The 19,468-nt window shown below is 42.1% G+C and overlaps 1 protein-coding gene across 1 annotated transcript in view; it reads right to left on the reverse strand.

Annotated features, from left to right (window-relative positions):
* Positions 1–19,468, reverse strand: part of GRHL2 (grainyhead like transcription factor 2) — a 162,524-nt gene that overhangs the window by 107,854 nt on the left and 35,202 nt on the right. Inside the window, exons 2-3 of the mRNA XM_055091164.1 lie at positions 8,315–8,510; positions 832–899 (exon numbers count right to left, since the gene is read on the reverse strand). Coding sequence (XP_054947139.1) covers positions 832–899; positions 8,315–8,510 — 264 coding nt within the window. The remainder of the gene's footprint in view (positions 1–831; positions 900–8,314; positions 8,511–19,468) is intronic.

Here is a 19,468-nt window from a genome sequence, read left to right on the forward strand (position 1 = left end):
GAGATGTACTTGACTGGTGAGTTTGGGAGAAGTAGCTGAGCAAGGTGGTTCAGACCCTTGTGGTTCCCTCTTTATGTCTGGATCATCTTGGCCAAAGAAAGGGGACATTCCAGTCACCGCGGCCATGCCATCAGTGGCCTGTCCCTTCAGGGAGGCCTGAAGTCCTGCTTGGGACTGGATGAATAGCCATATATAAGTCAGGACTGAAATGTTACAAATTGCTGGTTCAAAATCACATTCTCTAATTAGCTTCATCAGAAATAAAATTGATTTTTTTTCCTTTTTAATTTCAATCTGTCTGTTTCTGGTTTTTCAACTGGTTCTTAATTCAGGATTGAAGGAAAGGAGTATGAACATCTTTCCTGCCCCTGTACCCCAACAGTGTCCTCTGCCACCCATGGCTCCCTACCAGCTCCTCCCTGGACTGAGATCAGCCTGGCCTCCTTCCTCTCCCCCTTATCAAAGATGATCTTCACATGTCTCACTCCCTCAAGGGCCTCATCTCAGTCATACAGCCATTGGATGGACAGAAAAGTTCACGCCAGCAGTACGCTATCTTGCCTGTATATCGCCTCTAACTCTTGGGATTTGCAGCCTCCTTGGAAGATACTGATGGCCCTTTGCAGAATTGCAAAACCAAAAGATACAATTTTCTCTCCTGCCTGAGAGATAGTTTTGTTCCAGACTCCAAAAACAGGTAGCAGACATTAAGCTTCTTGACTCCCATATCCTCTCAAGAACAAAAGTTATAGTTTAATATTATTGTTTTCAAAAAACATAGAAAAAGAGTTATTTGGGGAGTCAGGCAAATTCCTGTATATATTATCATACCTTTTATCCTGGTCTTCTTGGCTGTCACTTGCTTTGCTTACAGACAGCAGCCTCTTGTCTCGAGGAACCTGAAAACATCACCAAACCATCAGTCAGACTTACATAGATGCAATTGTGACCTTGTGCAGAGCTTGACACCAGCATAAGCAAAGAAAAGGAAATGGAACATTCTCCAGAGAACGGTGGCAAATTTGCAATGGCCAGGAGATGGTTAAAGGTAAGTAGCCTGATTGGCAATGACAGTGGACCAGACACAAAAGGGTGATGATCAATGTAGGGCCACAGCAATCCTGATTCTGCTGTGCCCTGCTGACACGGCAACTCTCTCTCGCTGGACCTGAGCACCTTCTGAGCCCTCCCCACCTTGGTTGGGAGTGGATGAGGGGAAAGGGTAAGAGTATCTGTGCTCTGGAGCAGACAGAAAACATCTTGGAGCTACAGCAGGTATCCCGTTAAGGAACAGGGACTGACCTTCTACTCTGATGAAGGACTTCAGGTGCTGACTTCAGGGGGGAAAACTGGGAAGGGGGCTGCACTGTCCAGTGAGGGAGCAACATCTAACACTTGGGCCAGCCTTTACCTACCCTCCCGAGCTCTCGAACTGGCTTCCACCCTTCTTCTTCTAATGCACTTTTATTATTGACTTCACAACCACAATGCCAACATATTACCTGAAAGATTATTGAAAAAGTGCTACTTGAGAGAAGGGATACCCCTACCAGCTGTGTTCCTGAACATCATCCGACTGCCCTACCACATTAAGGATCGCTTACCTATCTCTACCATAGTTCTCAAACACATGAATAGTGGGTTTAGATTTGTTTGGCTGGTTGGATGTTTTGGGTTTTTTTGTTTTTGTTTTTGACTTTGTTTTTTCCTAAATCTCCAGATCTTCCTTCTAGCCAAACACCTTTGCACTCAAAACACTGCCTTCACTATTTTGACATAAGAGAGCGTTTATGAGAGGCACCTCTCTTCTGGATTCCGGACTAGCAATCCTCATGGATAGTTTCCACTCACCTGAATATGTATGCAAGCCCAGCTAGCTGGGCAAGGGAGGCAACATAGCAGGGTGGCTAAGAGTCCAGGCCTAGACCTGATTGTTTGGGTTCAAATCTCAGCTCTACCACTTACTAATTCTGCCTCAGTTTCCTCAGCTGTAAAACAGGCATAATGGTAGTCCTATACCTCACAGGGTGTTTAGTAAAATTAAATGAGTTAATTTTTTTAAAGCCACTTAGAGTGTCTGGGAATTTATATGCATTTGTTAAATAAAAATAAAGTAAATCAATTGTCCTTCACTCACATGTCAATGATGAGAGTCTACAATGTAGCAGGCATTACTAAGTGCTAGACAGAAATGAAATGAATAGAACATAGCTCCTGTCATCTACTGAAAATGACAGATAAACATAAAATTTTAATACTCAGCACACCCATGTTCATAGCAGCATTATTCACAATAGCCAAAAAGTGGAAATGACCCAAATGTCCATCTACAGATGAATGGATAAACAAAATGTGATATATACATACAATGGGATATTATTCAGCCTTAAAGATGAAATTCTGATACATGCTATAATATGGATGAAGCCTGAAGACATTACACTAAATCCCGCGTGACTCAAATCCATCAACTTCCCTGTGGATGCCTGCCTCCTGGTTCAGCCTCCGACATCTCTTACCTGAGCTACGGCATCAGCCTAACTGGTCTCTCCTCTCCTCTCCTTCACTTAACCCCTGCAAATCCATTCGGGATCCATTAAGAAGATCCAGAGTGATCTTATTTTTTTTTTTTTTTTTTTTTTTTTTTTGTGGTACGCGGGCCTCCCCGTGTTGCGGCCTCTCCCGTTGCGGAGCACAGGCTCCGGATGCGCAGGCTCCGGACGCGCAGGCTCAGCGGCCATGGCCCACGGGCCCAGCCGCTCCGCGGCACGTGGGATCCTCCCAGACCGGGGCGCGAACCCGGTTCCCCTGCATCGGCAGGCGGACGCGCAACCACTGCGCCACCAGGGAAGCCCCCCAGAGTGATCTTTAAGTCTGACCCCACTATGCTCTTACTTAAAACTCTTCAATGCTTCCTGTTATTCTCAGCAACATGGCCTCCAAAAACTCTTCTGCCTCAACTTGGGCCACCCCCATCACTGCTGTGTGTACAGCCACACTGCATCTCTGACCATGCAATGCTCCTTCTTGCAGCAGAGCCATCACACAGTCCTCTCTGCCTGGAACGTACCCCAGTCCCCTGCCCCACCCTACCCATGCCTTCTCTAAGCTAACTTGTGAGCTTACTTCGAGAACCATCTAGATGTCCATATCCAAGATTAGACTACAATCTCCATGAGTGTCCACCTTGTGTATGGTTATTTCCCAAGCGCCTGGAATGTAGCAGGCCCTCACTAAATTCTTGTTGAAAGAATGACTGAATCAATCAAAATGGCCTGCAGAAAGCAGAATCACAGAAATAGAAGAAATAGGGATTCAAACACTAAAACGTATTAGTAACTCCCAAAGACTCCTGGAAGTGAACATTAGTGTTGCTAAGATGCACTGATGCCAGCTCCGAGCAGCCTGCTCAGTCTACAGTATTGGGCACGATGTGACAAAGGGAAACCTTTGGGTTTGCTCCCATCTGGGCCACCCTGAACCAGGTTTACCTTTGGCTTCCCAAAGACTGTCCTTCTTAGAGAAACTGAGACCTCTGAACTCAGGCCCCTTTCTCAAGTCTAGACCCACAATACTGTCTATCAGACAACCCTACCTAGACATCCTACAAGCACATCAAACTCAACATACAATTATCCTTCTCCCCAAAGCCCTTCTTCTGTACTCCGCCTTCGTTAATCTGAGAATCAGCTTAGACATTATGATCCTAATTATAGGGTTCTCCCACCGAATCTCACACACACACAAACACACACACACACACACACAATCAGTTGCCAGCTTTTATTCAAATACTCAGTGATTTCTTGAACATACTGCTTTGTCTCTATGCAGTATGGCTGACTAAACAGAGTGGCTGATTTAGGGAGAACCTCACAAATGCGGACCCAGAGAACAACCGTCTTACTTTAGGGCTTCATCATTTTTTATCTGGACTATTGCAAAAAACTGTTCACTGGATTCTCTGCTCATAACCCACCTCCCTGCTGCTGCTGCTGTTGCTGTAATATGCATAAATCATTTCTCCAATCTACCAGGCTTATGTTCAAAATCCTTCAGCGATGGAGAAAATGATGCCAAATAATATGACAGAAAAATTACAGGAAATTTCACTTTTTTCTTTAAGCTTCCCTGCATTTTCTATAATGTATACGTATAAGCCAAAAATAAAAAGCTGATTTCAACAGCTTATGAATATTTCAACAGCGTACGGATATTTATTAAATCACTTATTCACTCATTCATCTAGATAATGTGAATTTAAATCATTAGAATACATAAAAACCAGGACTTCCCCGGTGGTGCAGTGGTTAGGAATCCATCTGCCAATGCAGGGGACATGAGTTCAAGCCCTGGTCCAGGAAGATCCCACATGCCTCAGAGCAACTAAGCCCGTGCACCACAACTACTGAGCCTGCGCTCTAGAGCCCGTGAAGCACAACTGCTGAGCCCGCGTGCCACAACTACTGAAGCCCATGCGCCTAGAGCCCGTGCTCCGCAACAAGAGAAGCCACAGCAATAAGAAGCCCGCACACCGCAACGAAGAGTAGCCCCTGCTCGCCGCAACTAGAGAAAGCCTTCGCACAGCAACGAAGACCCAATGCAGCCAAAAATAAATAAATGAATAAATAAATAAATTGAGGTATGGTTGATGTACAATGTTATATAAATTTCAGGTGTCCAACATAGAGATTCCCAATTTTTAAAGGTTATATTCCATTTGTAGTTATTATAAAATATTGGCTATATTCTCTGCACTGTACAATATATCCTTGTAACTTATTTATTTTATACGTAGTAGCTTGTACCTCTTAATCCCCTACCCCTATCTTGCCCCTCCCCCCCCCACTGGTAACCACTAGTTTGTTCTCTACATATTTAAGTCTGTTTCTGTTTTGTTATATTGACTAGTTTGTTTTCATTTTTTAGATTCCACATATAAGTGATATCATACAGTGTTTGTCTTTCTCTGACATTTCACTTAGCATAATACCCTCCAAGTCCATCCATGATGTTGCAGGTGACAAAATTTCATTCTTTTATACGGCTGAGTAGTACTCTATTGTATTTATATACCTCATCTTTATCCATTTGTCAGCTGATGGACACTTGGGTTGCTTCCATATCTTGGCTATTGTAAATAGTGCTGCTGTGAACACTGGGGTGGATGTATCTTTTCAAATTAGTGTTTTCATTTTTTTCAGATATATATCCAGGAGTGGAACCTCTGGGTCATATGGTGGTTCTATTTTTAGTTTTTTGAGAAACTGCCATACTGTCTTCCATAGTGGATGCACCAATTTACATTCCCGTCAACAGTATACAAGGGTTCCTTTTTCCTCCACATCCTCAAATTGAGTTTTATGTAAACTCTCTATTCTGCATTTCAAAATATTTACAGAAAGCAGTGTTTCAACTTTCCTCTAAATATTAAAAATGTGCAAGAGGAGAGGTAATCCAGGTACCATATTTACTAATAATTTAGCCTCTGAACCTGTGGGAAATAAAATACATTGCTTTCCTAAATTACTAATGATTTTTGTTTCAAGGTGTGTTTCTCTTTTTCATTAATACAAAAGAATTGCCATCTGATACAGATACCTGAAATTATATCCATTTCACAGTCGTAAAATCTACTTTTAAAAAATAAGAAAAATATATTTTTTCAGTGTATCTTAATGTATTTCTTCAAAGTCTTATAAAAGCATTAACTAGGGGCTTCCCTGGTGGCGCAGTGGTTGAGAGTCCGCCTGCGGATGCAGATAGTTATAAAAGTTACCAAAAAATGTTGTAATGACCCAAGTGATTAAATCAGGGTCACTTTAATATGTTACTAGATTTTAAAGATTGATAAAGGTATCAATTTTTCACAGCGGGGGAAGGAGAAGAGGGGACGAAGTGAGAGAGTGGCATGGACATATATACACTACCAAATGTAAAATGGATGGCTAGTGGGAAGCAGCCGCATAGCACAGGGAGATCAGCTCGGTGCTTTGTGACCACCTAGAGGGGTGGGATAGGGAGGGAGGGAGGGAGATGCAAGAGCGAGGGGATATATGGATACATATAGCTGATTCACTTTGTTGTACAGCAGAAACTAACACAACATTGTAAAGCAATTATACTCCAATAAAGATATTTTTTTAAAAGGTGTCAAGTTTTAACTATTTTTTATAATAAAGGAAAATTGCTTTGTGATGCCTTTCTAGAGATGAGACCATTTCTGAACATTACATATTAACACAAAAGTCCAATAAAGCTGAACCCTCAAGAAATAGCCTATAACATGAAGCAGTCTAACATGATAAGTTCTGTGTTTCTATACCATCCTCAATACATTCTGAAAATTCTGACTCCAAAACGTTTAGAATTCATCCTTGTGTTTTTCAAATAAGCTCCTTAGTCAAAAAGGATTAAAATATATCAAACAACCACAAACAAAGAAAAGAAGAAAGGAAAGCCTGCCAAGAAACCATCTTTGTTTTTAGGCTCATTTTTTTTCAGGCGATTCCTGTTCATTGTAGGAAACTGCCCTGCTTACATGAAATGGAGGTTAGACCCTAAAATATCCTTTCATCTGGACCCCAATTCCCAAAGTTAAAGGCCCGTCTTGCTATGTCAGGAGCCGTGTTGGGAGTTGTACAGCTTCACAAGAGAGCTGTTGAAATCGGCCAACTCCAGCTCCGTTGGCAAAGGGAAAAAAAAAATCAGCCTAGACTGGCAAGGGTACCAGTGGAATGCCTTTCCTATATTTCTCCAGCACTTTCCAACCATAAAAAATGCATTTATTTGAGTTAATAATATCCTCATTTAAAGTAGCCTGGATGGGCCAACCTATCAGTTACTCATACCTTGTGTTTCATCTTAAATAAGCACATCTTGGCTTGGCTTTCATTCTTCTCCCCATGGAGGGAGCCCTCCTGAGTGTTTTAATAGAGAAAATGGGAAGAAGCTGGAAAAGGAATCAGTAATTTTAGAGAACTTTGGTGAAAGAAATAGGCCCGGGGGCAGTGCCAGAGTCAAGGGTGGTGAGAGATCGTTGTAAAGCACAAAAACTCTGGTTTAGGAGAGACCCAGGGGACAACACAACTTGCAGAAGTGAGACCACTGGGAGGAAACAGGAACTGGGAAGCAGGAAGGAAACAGGAAGCTGAGACTGGTGCTTACCAAAAGAAAAATGATTCCTCTTGGGTGATTTTCTCTTGATGGAGGAGAGGGGAAGAGGGGGATTTAGTTCTTATTCTAAAATAAAGAGTTCACTGTGCCCAACCAGCAAAATAAACACGGCCATTCTCACCTTTGTGCCAATACTGGCATAAGCCCACAGTGTTTACAATCAAGTCAGGCAATAAATATCCTCATTCAGTAAATACCTTGTTGATTTTTTACACCTCATTGATTCTAAGGGAGCAGGTCATACCAGATATAGTCCTTTATAGTTGAGGCAGACCATTGTTTGTTGTCCAATTTCCTGAAATACGCCTATTTTGAAGGTAACTATGGCAGGTATTTTTGTAACGCAAGCGAATTACATTCACTTTGTTTTAAGGGTTTTTCAAAATAAATATTGAGTACTCATTGAAACAAATGGAGACAGATTTTGGAATTGCTGCAAAAGCCTACCACTAAAGTATTCATTGGCAAAACCGAAAAATCTAGAAACCCTGATGTTTCTTATAAAATGGAAAATCTAAAAGCAACCTAGGGAGTTCCCTGGTGGTCCAGTGGTTAGGACTCGGCGTTTTCACTTCTGCTTTCACCGCCATGGTCCCGGGTTCAATCCCTGGTCGGGGACCTGAGATCCTGCGAGCTGTGTGACACAGCCAAAAAATTAAATTTAAAAAAAATTGTTTTTAAAGGTTCTCATTACTTAATTAAAAAATAAAATAAAATAAGAAAAGATAAAAGCAACCTAAATGCCCCCAAACTGAGCAATGACGAAATTATGGTACAGCCACACAATGGAATATTCTTTATTCACCAAAAATCATAAAGTAAAAATGGCAGCAAAGAAGGATTTGCAATATGATATGAAGTAGAAATTAAACGTAGATAATATGTATGCTTGTAAACAGAGGGCACAGAAATAATTATCCTAAAATGGAAACTCCCTCGGGGCGGGGGGGTGGTAAAGTCGTGCTTTATAGATGGGAAAGCAGAGACGCAATGAGAACAGGAAGAGGCTGAATTCCAGAGCGAGTGTGGCAATGCCATTCATTCTCTGGCCTGGGATGAAGAATCTGTCCCCTCTGCCCACTAGAGAGGGGAGGCCCTGGAGGCAGAAAGTGGGGGGAGGCGGGGCTTCAGGCTCTACCTTGTAGTAGTCATACAGCAGGCCAAGGGCGGCAGCGCTGTCCTCATCACCATTGATGCTCATCATTGCCTTGGTGGCCGCCGTCAGGGGGTTCTCCAAATACGACTTCCAGGCTTCATCCTCGCTGGTGTAGGCTCTTCGGGTATTAAATGGAGGGTCACTGGGCATGGGCACTAGGGCCACCAGTCGTTTATTACTGTGAAAGCAAGAAAAACATGAGCTTCATTATCAAAGAAGTATTCCTTTGACATCCGCTAAAAAATACACATTATTTGGTTACTTTGTACTTCCCCGGGATGGAAGAGAGGGAAGATTAAGACTAAAGGGACGGCCCCATTGCATTGATACAGCCACTGATTTATTTCTCTACTGCCCATGAGAAGTAACAATGGTCTTTCAAAGGTAGTACAGAAGTAGTGTAAGTTGGTTGCCTTCACACTTGGCTTTTCATGTCCAGTCGCTCAGGAGCCAAATCATTTTCTTTGATTATTCTGCATTAGCGATTACTAAAATGAAAAACTGAGAGGGAACGGGTTTCTTTTAACTCTCTGAGTTCTAATGTACAAATATGTGCGATACATTACATGTAATCAACATGTTAATGGTTATTAAAAACTATTTTATCCAGTTTAATTTGTACTATAATTGCTAGCAAACTATAGACCAATCCAAGTCCCTTAATTTAAAAAGGCAATAGAAGCTACTTTGCAAACAAGACGTATTGCAGATATGCTGCATCATAGGGATGCAAAGCAACAGGAAAGAGACGAACTCTGTATGTGAATCCTGTGTTGCCACAGGATCCTACTATATTTAAAGGACACAGAAGCTACAGGTTGTAAAAAACCATCATGGGGAGTGAGGAGGGTACCTGGAGAACCTTCAGTAGAGGCAAAAGAGGTCGGAGTCATTTGTCAGTCCTAACCAAGCCAAGCTCAGGTAAAGCAGCAACTGACTATCAAAGCGATTTCTTAAGGAGGAGGCGATAGTAACTTAAATACTCACAAACCATGACAGTCCTCTGCAGCTCCCCAGCCTTGTTCATTGAAATGAAACCAAAAAGTAACCATGAGACATTGTATTTCAGTAACACCTATGTCCACGCATAGTAACATGACACAGACAAGTAAAAAGATTGCAAAGGCAACATGTATACCGATCAGGGGAAATTCAGTCACCAAGAGCCTTCTGAGAATCATTCAGTCACAGACGTCCCTTTTTGCTGATATTTCTACAGGGCCTTCTGATAGTAGATGGTCTCCCCGTTCACTTTGTGATAGAAACCTGGCATGAACTCCCAGCAAAGGCTGTGTTGAGGGCCCTTTACGTGGAGGCATGGTGCCACACATTGGTGTAGGGTCAGAAAATGACACTGACATTGGTAACATATGTTTGGGGGCGGGGCAGGAAATCCACACTGAGCAGAGTGGAGTTTCAGATGGTCTCCAGGCCCCTGGTTTGAGCTTTGTGCCAGGGTCTTGGTGGAACTGATTGGGAAGAAAGAGAAAATGACCCAACTGTAAATTAATTGGATTAAAAGGTAAAATCAAGTTTCTGGAAGTAAACAGGAAAACCCTGGTAGAAGGCCTTTCTAACCATTAGGTAGTCTGGTGACTTGGAACAGCACAGGCCCTGGAAGTGAGTTTTTGTTCACCACTTACAGTGAAGGAAAATTGCCTGAGGTTCGGTTTCTTCGCGCCTTAAATAAGGACAACACTATTTTTAGTTTCTTAAGGAACCTCCATACTGTTCTTCATAGTGGCTGTACCAATTTACATTCCCACCAACAGTGCAAGAGGGTTCCCTTCTCTCCACACCCTCTCAAGCATTTATTGTTTGTGGATTTTTTGATGATGGCCATTCTAACTGGTGTGAATGGATAACCAACAAGGACCTACTGTACAACACAGGGAACTCTGCTCAATATTATGTAACAACCTAATGGGGAAAGAATTTGAAAAAGAATAGATACATGTATATGTATAACTGAATCACTTTGTTGTACAACTGAAACTAACACAACATTGTTAATCAGCTATACTCCAACATGAAATAAAAAGTTAAAAAAAAAAAAAGACAGCAATGCCCACCCTACTTACCTCACAATGTGATTGTAAGAATGGAATAAAATAATGAATAAAATAGAGGTCTGTAAACTGCACAGTGTTATACAATAACAGGTATTACTATTACAGCACAGTTCTATATTCCCGTAAAGTTTGTGGGTATAGCAATTTTTGGTTATAATGCAGAAATGCTAAAGATGATCATTAATTAAAGGGAGACTGAAGTTGTTCATTTAGCTATTTTGATTGAGAGCCCAATAGATGCCAGACACCATGCTATTTGTGGAGGATGCAAAGGCAAATGACACAGGCACTGCCCCGTAGCCCAAGTAGCTTGCAGTCCAGTGGGGGAAAGAAAGCACCACTGTTGGGACTTCCCTGGTGGTGCAGTGGTTAAGAATCCGCCTACCAATGCAGGGGACACAGGTTGGTCACTGGTCCAGGAAGATCCCACATGCTGCGGAGCAGCTAAGCCCGTGCACCACAACTACTGAGCCTGTGCTCTAGGGCCCATGTGCCGCAACTACTGAGCCCTCGTGCTGCAACTACTGAAGCCCGTGTGCCTAGATCCCGAGCTCTGCAACAAGAGAAGCCACCGCAATAAGAAGTCCATGCATTGCAACAAAGAGTAGCCCCTGCTTGCCGCAACTAGAGAAAGCCCACGCGCAGCAGTGAAGATCCAATGCAGCCAAAAAAGAAAAAGAAAAAAAGAAAGCACCGCTGTTACAAGAGCAATGAGTGTGAGAAATGAACAGTGTCATGAGTGAGATTATATGACAGAGGGGACTAACCTAACCAGAGGATCAAGGAGGAAGCAAAGTTTCGACAAAGACCTGAAGGAAAGGCAGGAGTGTGCCGGTCAATGTTGAAATGGGCAGATGTGGGAAACATTTTTTTGGGGGGTTGGGAAACATTTTTAAAGTGAAGATTATATTGGTAATGCAAAATAATGGAATTTTCTGACAAAAGGAGCACATTTGTATTCATTTTGGAGAGTCAACTAAAGAAATTTATGTATTTTATATACAGTGGAATATTACTCAGCCATAAAAAAGAATGAAATACTGCCATTTGCAGCAACACGGATGGACCTAGAGATTATCATACTAAGTGAAGTAAGTCAGAAAGAGAAAGACAAATGCCATGTGATATCACTTATATGTGGAATCTAAAATATGACACAAATGAACTTATCTACAAAACAGAAACAGACTACAGACATAGAGAACAGACTTGTGGTTGCCAAGGGCAGGGGCGGTGGGGGAGTGTTGGATTGGGAGTTTGGGGTTAGCAGATGCAAACTGGTACATACAGAATGGATAAACAAGGTCCTACTGTATAGCACAGGGAACTATATTCAATATCCTGTGATAAACCATAATGGAAAAGAATATAAAAGAGAATATATATATTTATATATAGGTATAACTGAATCACTTTGTTGTACAGTAGAAATTAACACAACATTGTAAATCAACTATAATTCAGTGTAAAAAAAAGAAATTTCTGTACTTTGATTTAACAGTAAAATAGTATTTCCATGTTGTGGAAATTACTAATCACAGAGGATAGTGCTTGATTTAGAGACAGAATTTTGGTGGACTCCTAAGAATCTACAAGTGGAAGAAATGAAGTCTCTGGGAGGACCACAAAGGCAGAGGTGATGGGCCCACCACCCCCTCAGTCATTTAGTAGGAGCCACCCTGGGTGCCCGGTCTGCAGCCTTCACTTAGAGGGAGAAATAGGGGAATCTGAACCCTAATTGTTGCCCATGAGCACCCAGGCATCATGCATACTTCCCAAAATGCTCAGTCCTACAGGAAAGAAGGGCTTTAAGTTATTTGCAGTGACCTCACCATTAAAAAGATGGGGATTTTACTCTCTTTCTTACCTAAGAAAAGCTGGGAGGTGGGGGGAGGGTTAATTACAACACTGGCAAATTTCCAAAAGTTTAGCAGGAAGCGCCAGGGTGAAGGATAAAAGCCAACTCTTGATTTACACTAAGTAGTGCCCTGATTCACTTGAGAGATTTTTCTTTGAGTCTTCCTTCAAGTCCCTACTCCCTCCTGCTGAGTCTCCTGGATTGCTGATTTTATCTGTTCCCAGCACAAACGTTCACTCATAAATCTAGATTCATCAACTTTTCCCCTATGATGAAATAGTTGATGAATCCTTACATGATCAATGGAGAAAAATATCCCGGGAAAGCACATCCTTACTAGCTGTTTCTGTTCACAGTTTTGATGGTCAAAGGACTTTTATGCTCTTCCCTTTAACTGCATAATGACTTTGGATTTTTTGTTTTTTCATAGATTATAATCTCTCCGGTACAGAGCACTGTTGAATAAAGCTTGGTTTAGTAAAAACAGAACAATCTCTCTGGTACACTGAGCAAAACTGTAGACTTGTAAAGAAAGGACAGTTTCACAGAACAGCTCTTACCAAAGTCTGGAACACTTTCTGAGGGTGAGTTTCATCACTGTTCTTTTAGAGTGGCAATTCTAATCCTGCTCTGGTCAGCTTTTAAAATATCCTTTCAGTAGCTTTAGGTATGTAAATTTCTGGGTCGCCTTGAACACAGAACACGTCAACTATAAACTTGATCTCTGTTCTTCCTTGGAGCAAAGTTTAAATTAGCACCTGAGTATTCACAGCAAGGCTAAGGCTGTGTTAGATCACAAATATTTTTTTTTCTTTCGTTTGTTTCTTTAATCCGCTACTTCATTTTGTTGATGTTGGGAGAAAAATTAAGAGATGAGTCATCAGCTGAAGTAATGAAAGAGGTGGAACACTCATGCAGCTGAGAGCATAACCAACAAGGCAAGAAAAGCTCCAGATCACTCTACCGCATGCCCTGGGGCATTAATAAGAGTCTAACAGAGGGAATCCTTTGCTGGGGAGAAGCATATGAAACTTAGTACATAACGCCTTCACCTCCTAAAAAATATGTGTAGTAATAGTCAACAAATCCAGACATAAATCCATTTCACTTGGGACCACAAAAAACCAGGACAGTGAAGTTTTCATGTCAAATTATCACTGTCAATCCATTTCTCATCATTCTTTTTTTTTTAACAAAATAACTCCTAGAAGGGCATTAGTCTTTGAGGGGAGGGTGGTTTTGGGGTTTTTTTTTTTTGTCTTAATCTAGGGGGAGAATGGTTTTGGAGTTGAATAAACCTCAGTTTTAATCTCAGCTCTGTCAATTACTGAATTTAGATGAGGTTCTTTACTTCTTTGATCTTGTTTCTTCCTCTGTATCACGATATCAGCCTTATGGGTACTGTTCTAAAGGAATAACTCAGATATTTACATATGAAGAGCCTGGTACATTGCAGATCTTCAATAAATAATAGTTACAAATATTACTTCTCTTTAGAACTGATTCTCTTAATGACCTCTGATCAAAATCCAATAGACTGCTCTCAGTTCTTAATCTCCTTGGATTTTCTTGACCATTTCTCACTTCTGTAAAATCTTTCCTTGCTTGGCTTCTAAGATACCGTACAAGGGTGGTTCTCCTCTGTAGCCAAACACTCTTTTCTAATTTCTACTCTACCTCCTCCTAGTCCTCTAACTCTCATCGTCCTGGGCCCTTTGCTCTTTTCTCTCCATTGTTGATTCGTATGGCTTTCATTGATCCTCTATCTTTTTTTTTTAATTTATTTTATTTTTATTTTTGGCCGTGCTGGGTCTTCGTTGCTGCGCGCATGCTTTCTCTAGTTGCGGCAAGCGGGGGCTACTCTGTTGCGGTGCGCAGGCTTCTCGTTGCTGTGGCTTCTCTTGTTGTGGAGCACGGGCTCTAGGCACACAGGCTCAGTAGTTGTGGCTCACAGGCTCTAGAGTGCAGGCTTCATAGTTGTGGCAGATGGGCTTAGTTGCTCTGCAGCATGTGGGATCTTCCCAGACCAGGGATCGAACCCGTGTCCCCTGCACTGGCAGGCGGATTCTTAACCACTGCGCCACCAGGGAAGTCCCTGATCCTCTATCTTAATGACTAATAGATGGGTAGCACCTAAGAGCTAGTTCTGCCTTCTCCTTAGATGTCCTGTCGTCACCTTTAACTCAATCCAAAACTAAGGTGATCATCATTTCTCAATTGGGCACATCTCATCATCATCTGTCCCCAGTCATCCAGAGCCAAATCTTATGTACTGGTTTAAAATACGGACTCTGGAGCCAGACTGCCTGGGTGTAAATCCTGGCTGCACCATGTACTAGCTGTGTAACCCTGGACAAGTTAGTTAACCTTTCTGGGTTAACTGTAAAATTGAGATGTGCCCCCAAATGAAATTGACGCAGTATAAAAGCCTCATGTGTGTTGACTATTATACTTTCTCTTCGTCCCTTATATGGAGTCAGTCACCATATCCATGATCACAGCTTTGGTCTTATCTCTTCATGCCTCCAACTGGTCTCTTTATCCTTCAACTTTCCCCTCTTCAATCCCTATTGAAGCCCTATGGAATCACCTTCAGAGAGAATCATTTTCAAGAGTGTACTATGAGGGCTTCCCTGGTGGCGCAGTGGTTGCGCGTCCGCCTGCCGATGCAGGGGAACCGGGTTCGCGCCCCGGTCTGGGAGGATCCCACATGCCGCGGAGCGGCTGGGCCCGTGGGCCATGGCCGCTGAGCCTGCGCGTCCGGAGCCTGTGCTCCGCAACGGGAGAGGCCACGGCAGAGGGAGGCCCGCATACCACAAAAAAAAAAAAAAAAAATAGAGTGTACTATGATTCTTTACCACCTGTAATATCAAGTCCAAAATCCTCCATCTGATATTTAAGATTCTCCATTATCAGGCCCCTACATACTTCTCAAAATTCATTTCTTTCTACTTACTTAACATAAGGAGCTAAATCATTTATTTGCAGTACCCTAAAGAAGCCCATTCCTACGTCCATGCCTTTGCTCAGACCGTTGCCCTGCCTGAAATTCCCTTCCTGCTTCTCTCCATCTAAATTCTACTCTAATCAAAGTCCAGCAGCAAGATCCCATCTTCCAGAAAATACTCCCTGATTGTTTCCATTTGGGCTCTTAAGGGCTTCCCTGTACTAAGGACTCCTACAGTATGTATATTATTTACTACATATATTCTACCATTTAATTTTTACTACATAAAGAATACTGACTATGGAAAGAAAACTGTCATTCAGCTGTCAGATCCACCAACTACACCAAGAAAGTAGCATTCATTAATCAAAAAGCCCAGCAGTCCCCATACATAGTCCAGTCCGTCCTGCACCACGTCCCTTACCTGCCTTGGATTCCCAACCTTCCTGGCTTCACTCAAAGATCTGCAAACCCCTCTTCTCCAGCTTTGTATTGGCTTTCTTCTAAAAGCACCAGGCCCCACACCATCTCACACACACACACACACACACACACACACACACATCTCCCTGAGTCAATTAACACACCTAGACACCCTAGGCACTTATCTTTTAAAAGGCAGCTAATAGAGTCATCCATAAGTCTTCATTTTCTTACATCCACTTCATTAAAAAGTCGTTCCGGGCTTCTCTGGTGGCGCAGTGGTTGAGAGTCCGCCTGCCGATGCAGGGGACACGGGTTCGTGCCCCGGTCCGGGAAGATCCCAGATGCCGCGGAGCGGCTGGGCCCGTGAGCCATGGCCGCTGAGCCTGCGCGTCCGGAGCCTGTGCTCCGCAACGGGAGAGGCCACAACAGTGAGAGGCCCGCGTACGAAAAAAAAAAAAAAAAAAGTCCTTCCTATTGATCCTGCCTTCACAATACATCCAGAACTTGACCACTTCTCACCATTCCACTGGAAGCATGCTGGCGCAAGCCACCATCATCTTCTACTTAGATTATTGCAATTGTCTCTGAGGTAGGCAGCCTCCACTACGGGCCCCCAATGATCCTTACCTCCTAGAACTCACACACTTGTGGAGTTCCCTCCCGCATTGTATCAGACTTGGTTTATATGACCAACAGCATATAGCAAAAATGATAGTATGGCACTCCCAGAATTAGATAATAAAAGTGTTCCATCTCAGTAAGTCAGTCTCTCTCTCTCTCTCTCATTTCTCTCTCTGGGGAAAGCAAACTGCCATAATGTGGCGAGGAACTGAAGCCTTGACCAACAGTCAGTGAGAAACTGAAGACCACCAACAGCCCGTGAGGAAGCTTAGTACATTCTGCAGTCAGAGACAAGTCTTAAATCAGCTATAGCCCCAGATGACAACTTGACTGCAACCTTATGAGAAACTCAGAGTCAGAACCAACCAGCTAAGTTGCTCTTAGATTCCTGACCGTCAGAAATTGCGCAAGATAACGTTTGCTATTTTAGCTGATAAGTTTTTAGATACTATGTTACACAGCAGTGGATAACTAATACTGTCTCTAAATAAATCTCCCTGCTTTTACCATTGTCCCTCCTCCCTCCAGTCTATTCTCAACAAAGCATCTATAGAAATCCCATTAAAACATAAATCAGGGCTTCCGTGGTGGCGCAGTGGTTGAGAGTCCGCCTGCCGATGCAGGGGACGCGGGTTCGTGCCCCGGTCCGGGAGGATCCCACATGCCGCGAGCGGCTGGGCCCGTGAGCCATGGCTGCTGAGCCTGCGCGTCCGGAGCCTGTGCTCCGCGGCGGGAGAGGCCCGCGTAACGCAAAAAAAAAACAAACAAAAAAAACCATAAATCAGATCACGCCACTCCCATGCTTAATCCTATAATGACTCCCCATTTTCCTTCGAGGTCAAGGTCCTTCTACTGGCCTTCCAGGCCCTACAGAATCTCTCCTCCTTTACTTCTCCGACCTCCTCTCCTGATACTCTCCTTGTCATTCTCCTCACTCATTCGGACCCTCTGCACTGGTCTCCATGTCTCCACCTTAGGGTCTTGGCTCCAGCTGTTTCATCTTCCTGGAATGTTCTTCCCCCAAATTCCCCCAAATAACTCTCTCATCTCCTCTAAACCTTTGCCCAAATCTCACCACAATGAAATTTACCCTGACTACTTTACTTAATGCAGTGACCCACCTCGACCCACCCTAGAACTTCCCATTCCTCCAAAACTTTCCGTCTCCCTTACACAGCTTCTACTCTTTCTTTCTTCCCTAGCACTCACCATCTTCTCACACACGATGTAGCCTACTTACTGTGTTCAGTGTTCATGGTCTGTCTATCCCCACAAGAATGTAAGCTCCACAGAGCTGGGATTTTTGTTGTTGTTGTTCACGGATGTATCATAAGCAGTTTGAACTATGCCTGCCACTCAATTAAATTTGTTGACTGAGTGAATAAAAGTTCAGTTGAAGAACTGAAGTATAAGTTGGGGTTTAAAGTACTATGAAGGGAGGGAGGGAGGGAGCTATATTTTTCACGTTTTCATAAAATCAGTTTATAGTGTGTTTGTAAATTGGTTGTGAGCTATAAAATGCTATATAAATGCAAGTTGCCTTAATTTTAAGAAATATAATTGTAAAATTAATTTAACAAGGATTGATCCTAAACTGTTTTTCTCTCACCTCCTACTTCTCACCTTCAAATTAAACAAAATAAGGATTCATTTTTCTGTTCTCCTAAAATGTGAGCTACACACAAGGAAACGAAGCAGATGTATGTGCAGACCAGAGGCAAAACTAGAGGAAGACTGACCTCTAATCAGCGAAGGTCTGCAATTCATGACCCTTTCTTCCACCTGTTGTATATCATTCTCAACATTGACTTGAACTGGGGGCCAAAGAATTTTTTCCACCTCTCTTTAAGAAGTGAAGTTTTACCTAGAGATTATCATACTAAGTAAGTCAGACAGAGAAAGACAAATATCATACGATATCAATTACACATGGAATCTAAAAAATGATACAAATGAACTTATTTACAAAATGGAAATAGACTCACAGACATAGAAAACAAACTTATGGTTACCAAAGGGGAAGGGTGGGGAGGGATAAATTAGGAGTATGGGATTATCAGACACAAACTACTATATATATTAAATAAACAACCATGAACTACTGTACAGCACAGGGAACTATACTCAATATCTTCTAATAACCTATAATGGAAAAGAATCTGAAAAAGAATATATATGTATAACTGAATCACTTTGTTGTACACCTGAAACATTGTAAATCAACTATACTTCAATTTAAAAAAAAAGAAGTGAAGGTTTTACATAATTCTTAGGATTTCATGCTATGTTCTCTGCCTCAATATCCCCCTCTTCTCTGTCCCATCTCTCTCTGTGTCTGTCTTTGTCTCTCTCTCTCTCACACACACACACATATACAGAGACTTTATCTTGAGATTGAATTATGAATTCTATTTTCCAAATAGAATGTCTCTTCTTATGCTGAGTCTTCAGCACTTGGAGTTTAGCCTTTATCCACTTCAATTTCTTGTAGCTGATTTACTGTAGCTAGTTACTGACATACAATCACTTCAGCTTCCCAGCCAAAAAAAAAAGACTACATTCAGACCCTAAACTTAAGAGCAAGATTTCAACAACTAACAATTATTCTTTCTTTGGGAATCTTGGCATTTTCTCCAGTTATAGAATATGACTTTCAAATGGAAACTAATGAACCAATCATCCTAATCAGGGTTAATGTCACAATTTAAATGCCAATGATGTTAGTCATTTCACTAGTAGCTATTTTCAATAATATCCCTCCTTTTGGTGCTTGCTAGAGGCAAATCACAAGAGATAACAGATACTTTCCATGTTAGAACAAGGGTTGAAATTGATTAGGAAGTTTCTACACTGAGCACTTGTCCTTAATGACTCTAACCTTTTGCCCTTGACCTAATCCATATACAAGTCAAAGGAAATAAAATGAATCCAAAAGCCTGGAATGATATTGATAATCTTATGTTGCAGATGGTTATATTTGAGAAAGAGAGAATTCAATTAATTCAGTGAAAATGTTATAATCCTCTCCACCATATAAAATGCACAGTTTCGTAAATAATGAATTTTAAAACAAAACTTACGTCTATTGAAATTAGGATAGTTCCACTTTGGATATATTAACTGCAAAATATACTGATCCATTGACTGAAGAGTAATCTGGCTCTCTCTCTCTCTCTCTCTCTCTCTCTCTCTCTCTCTCTCCCTCTCTCAGC

The sequence above is a fragment of the Physeter macrocephalus genome, chromosome 15 (assembly GCF_002837175.3).
Source record: "Physeter macrocephalus isolate SW-GA chromosome 15, ASM283717v5, whole genome shotgun sequence".
Taxonomy (NCBI): domain Eukaryota; kingdom Metazoa; phylum Chordata; class Mammalia; order Artiodactyla; family Physeteridae; genus Physeter; species Physeter macrocephalus.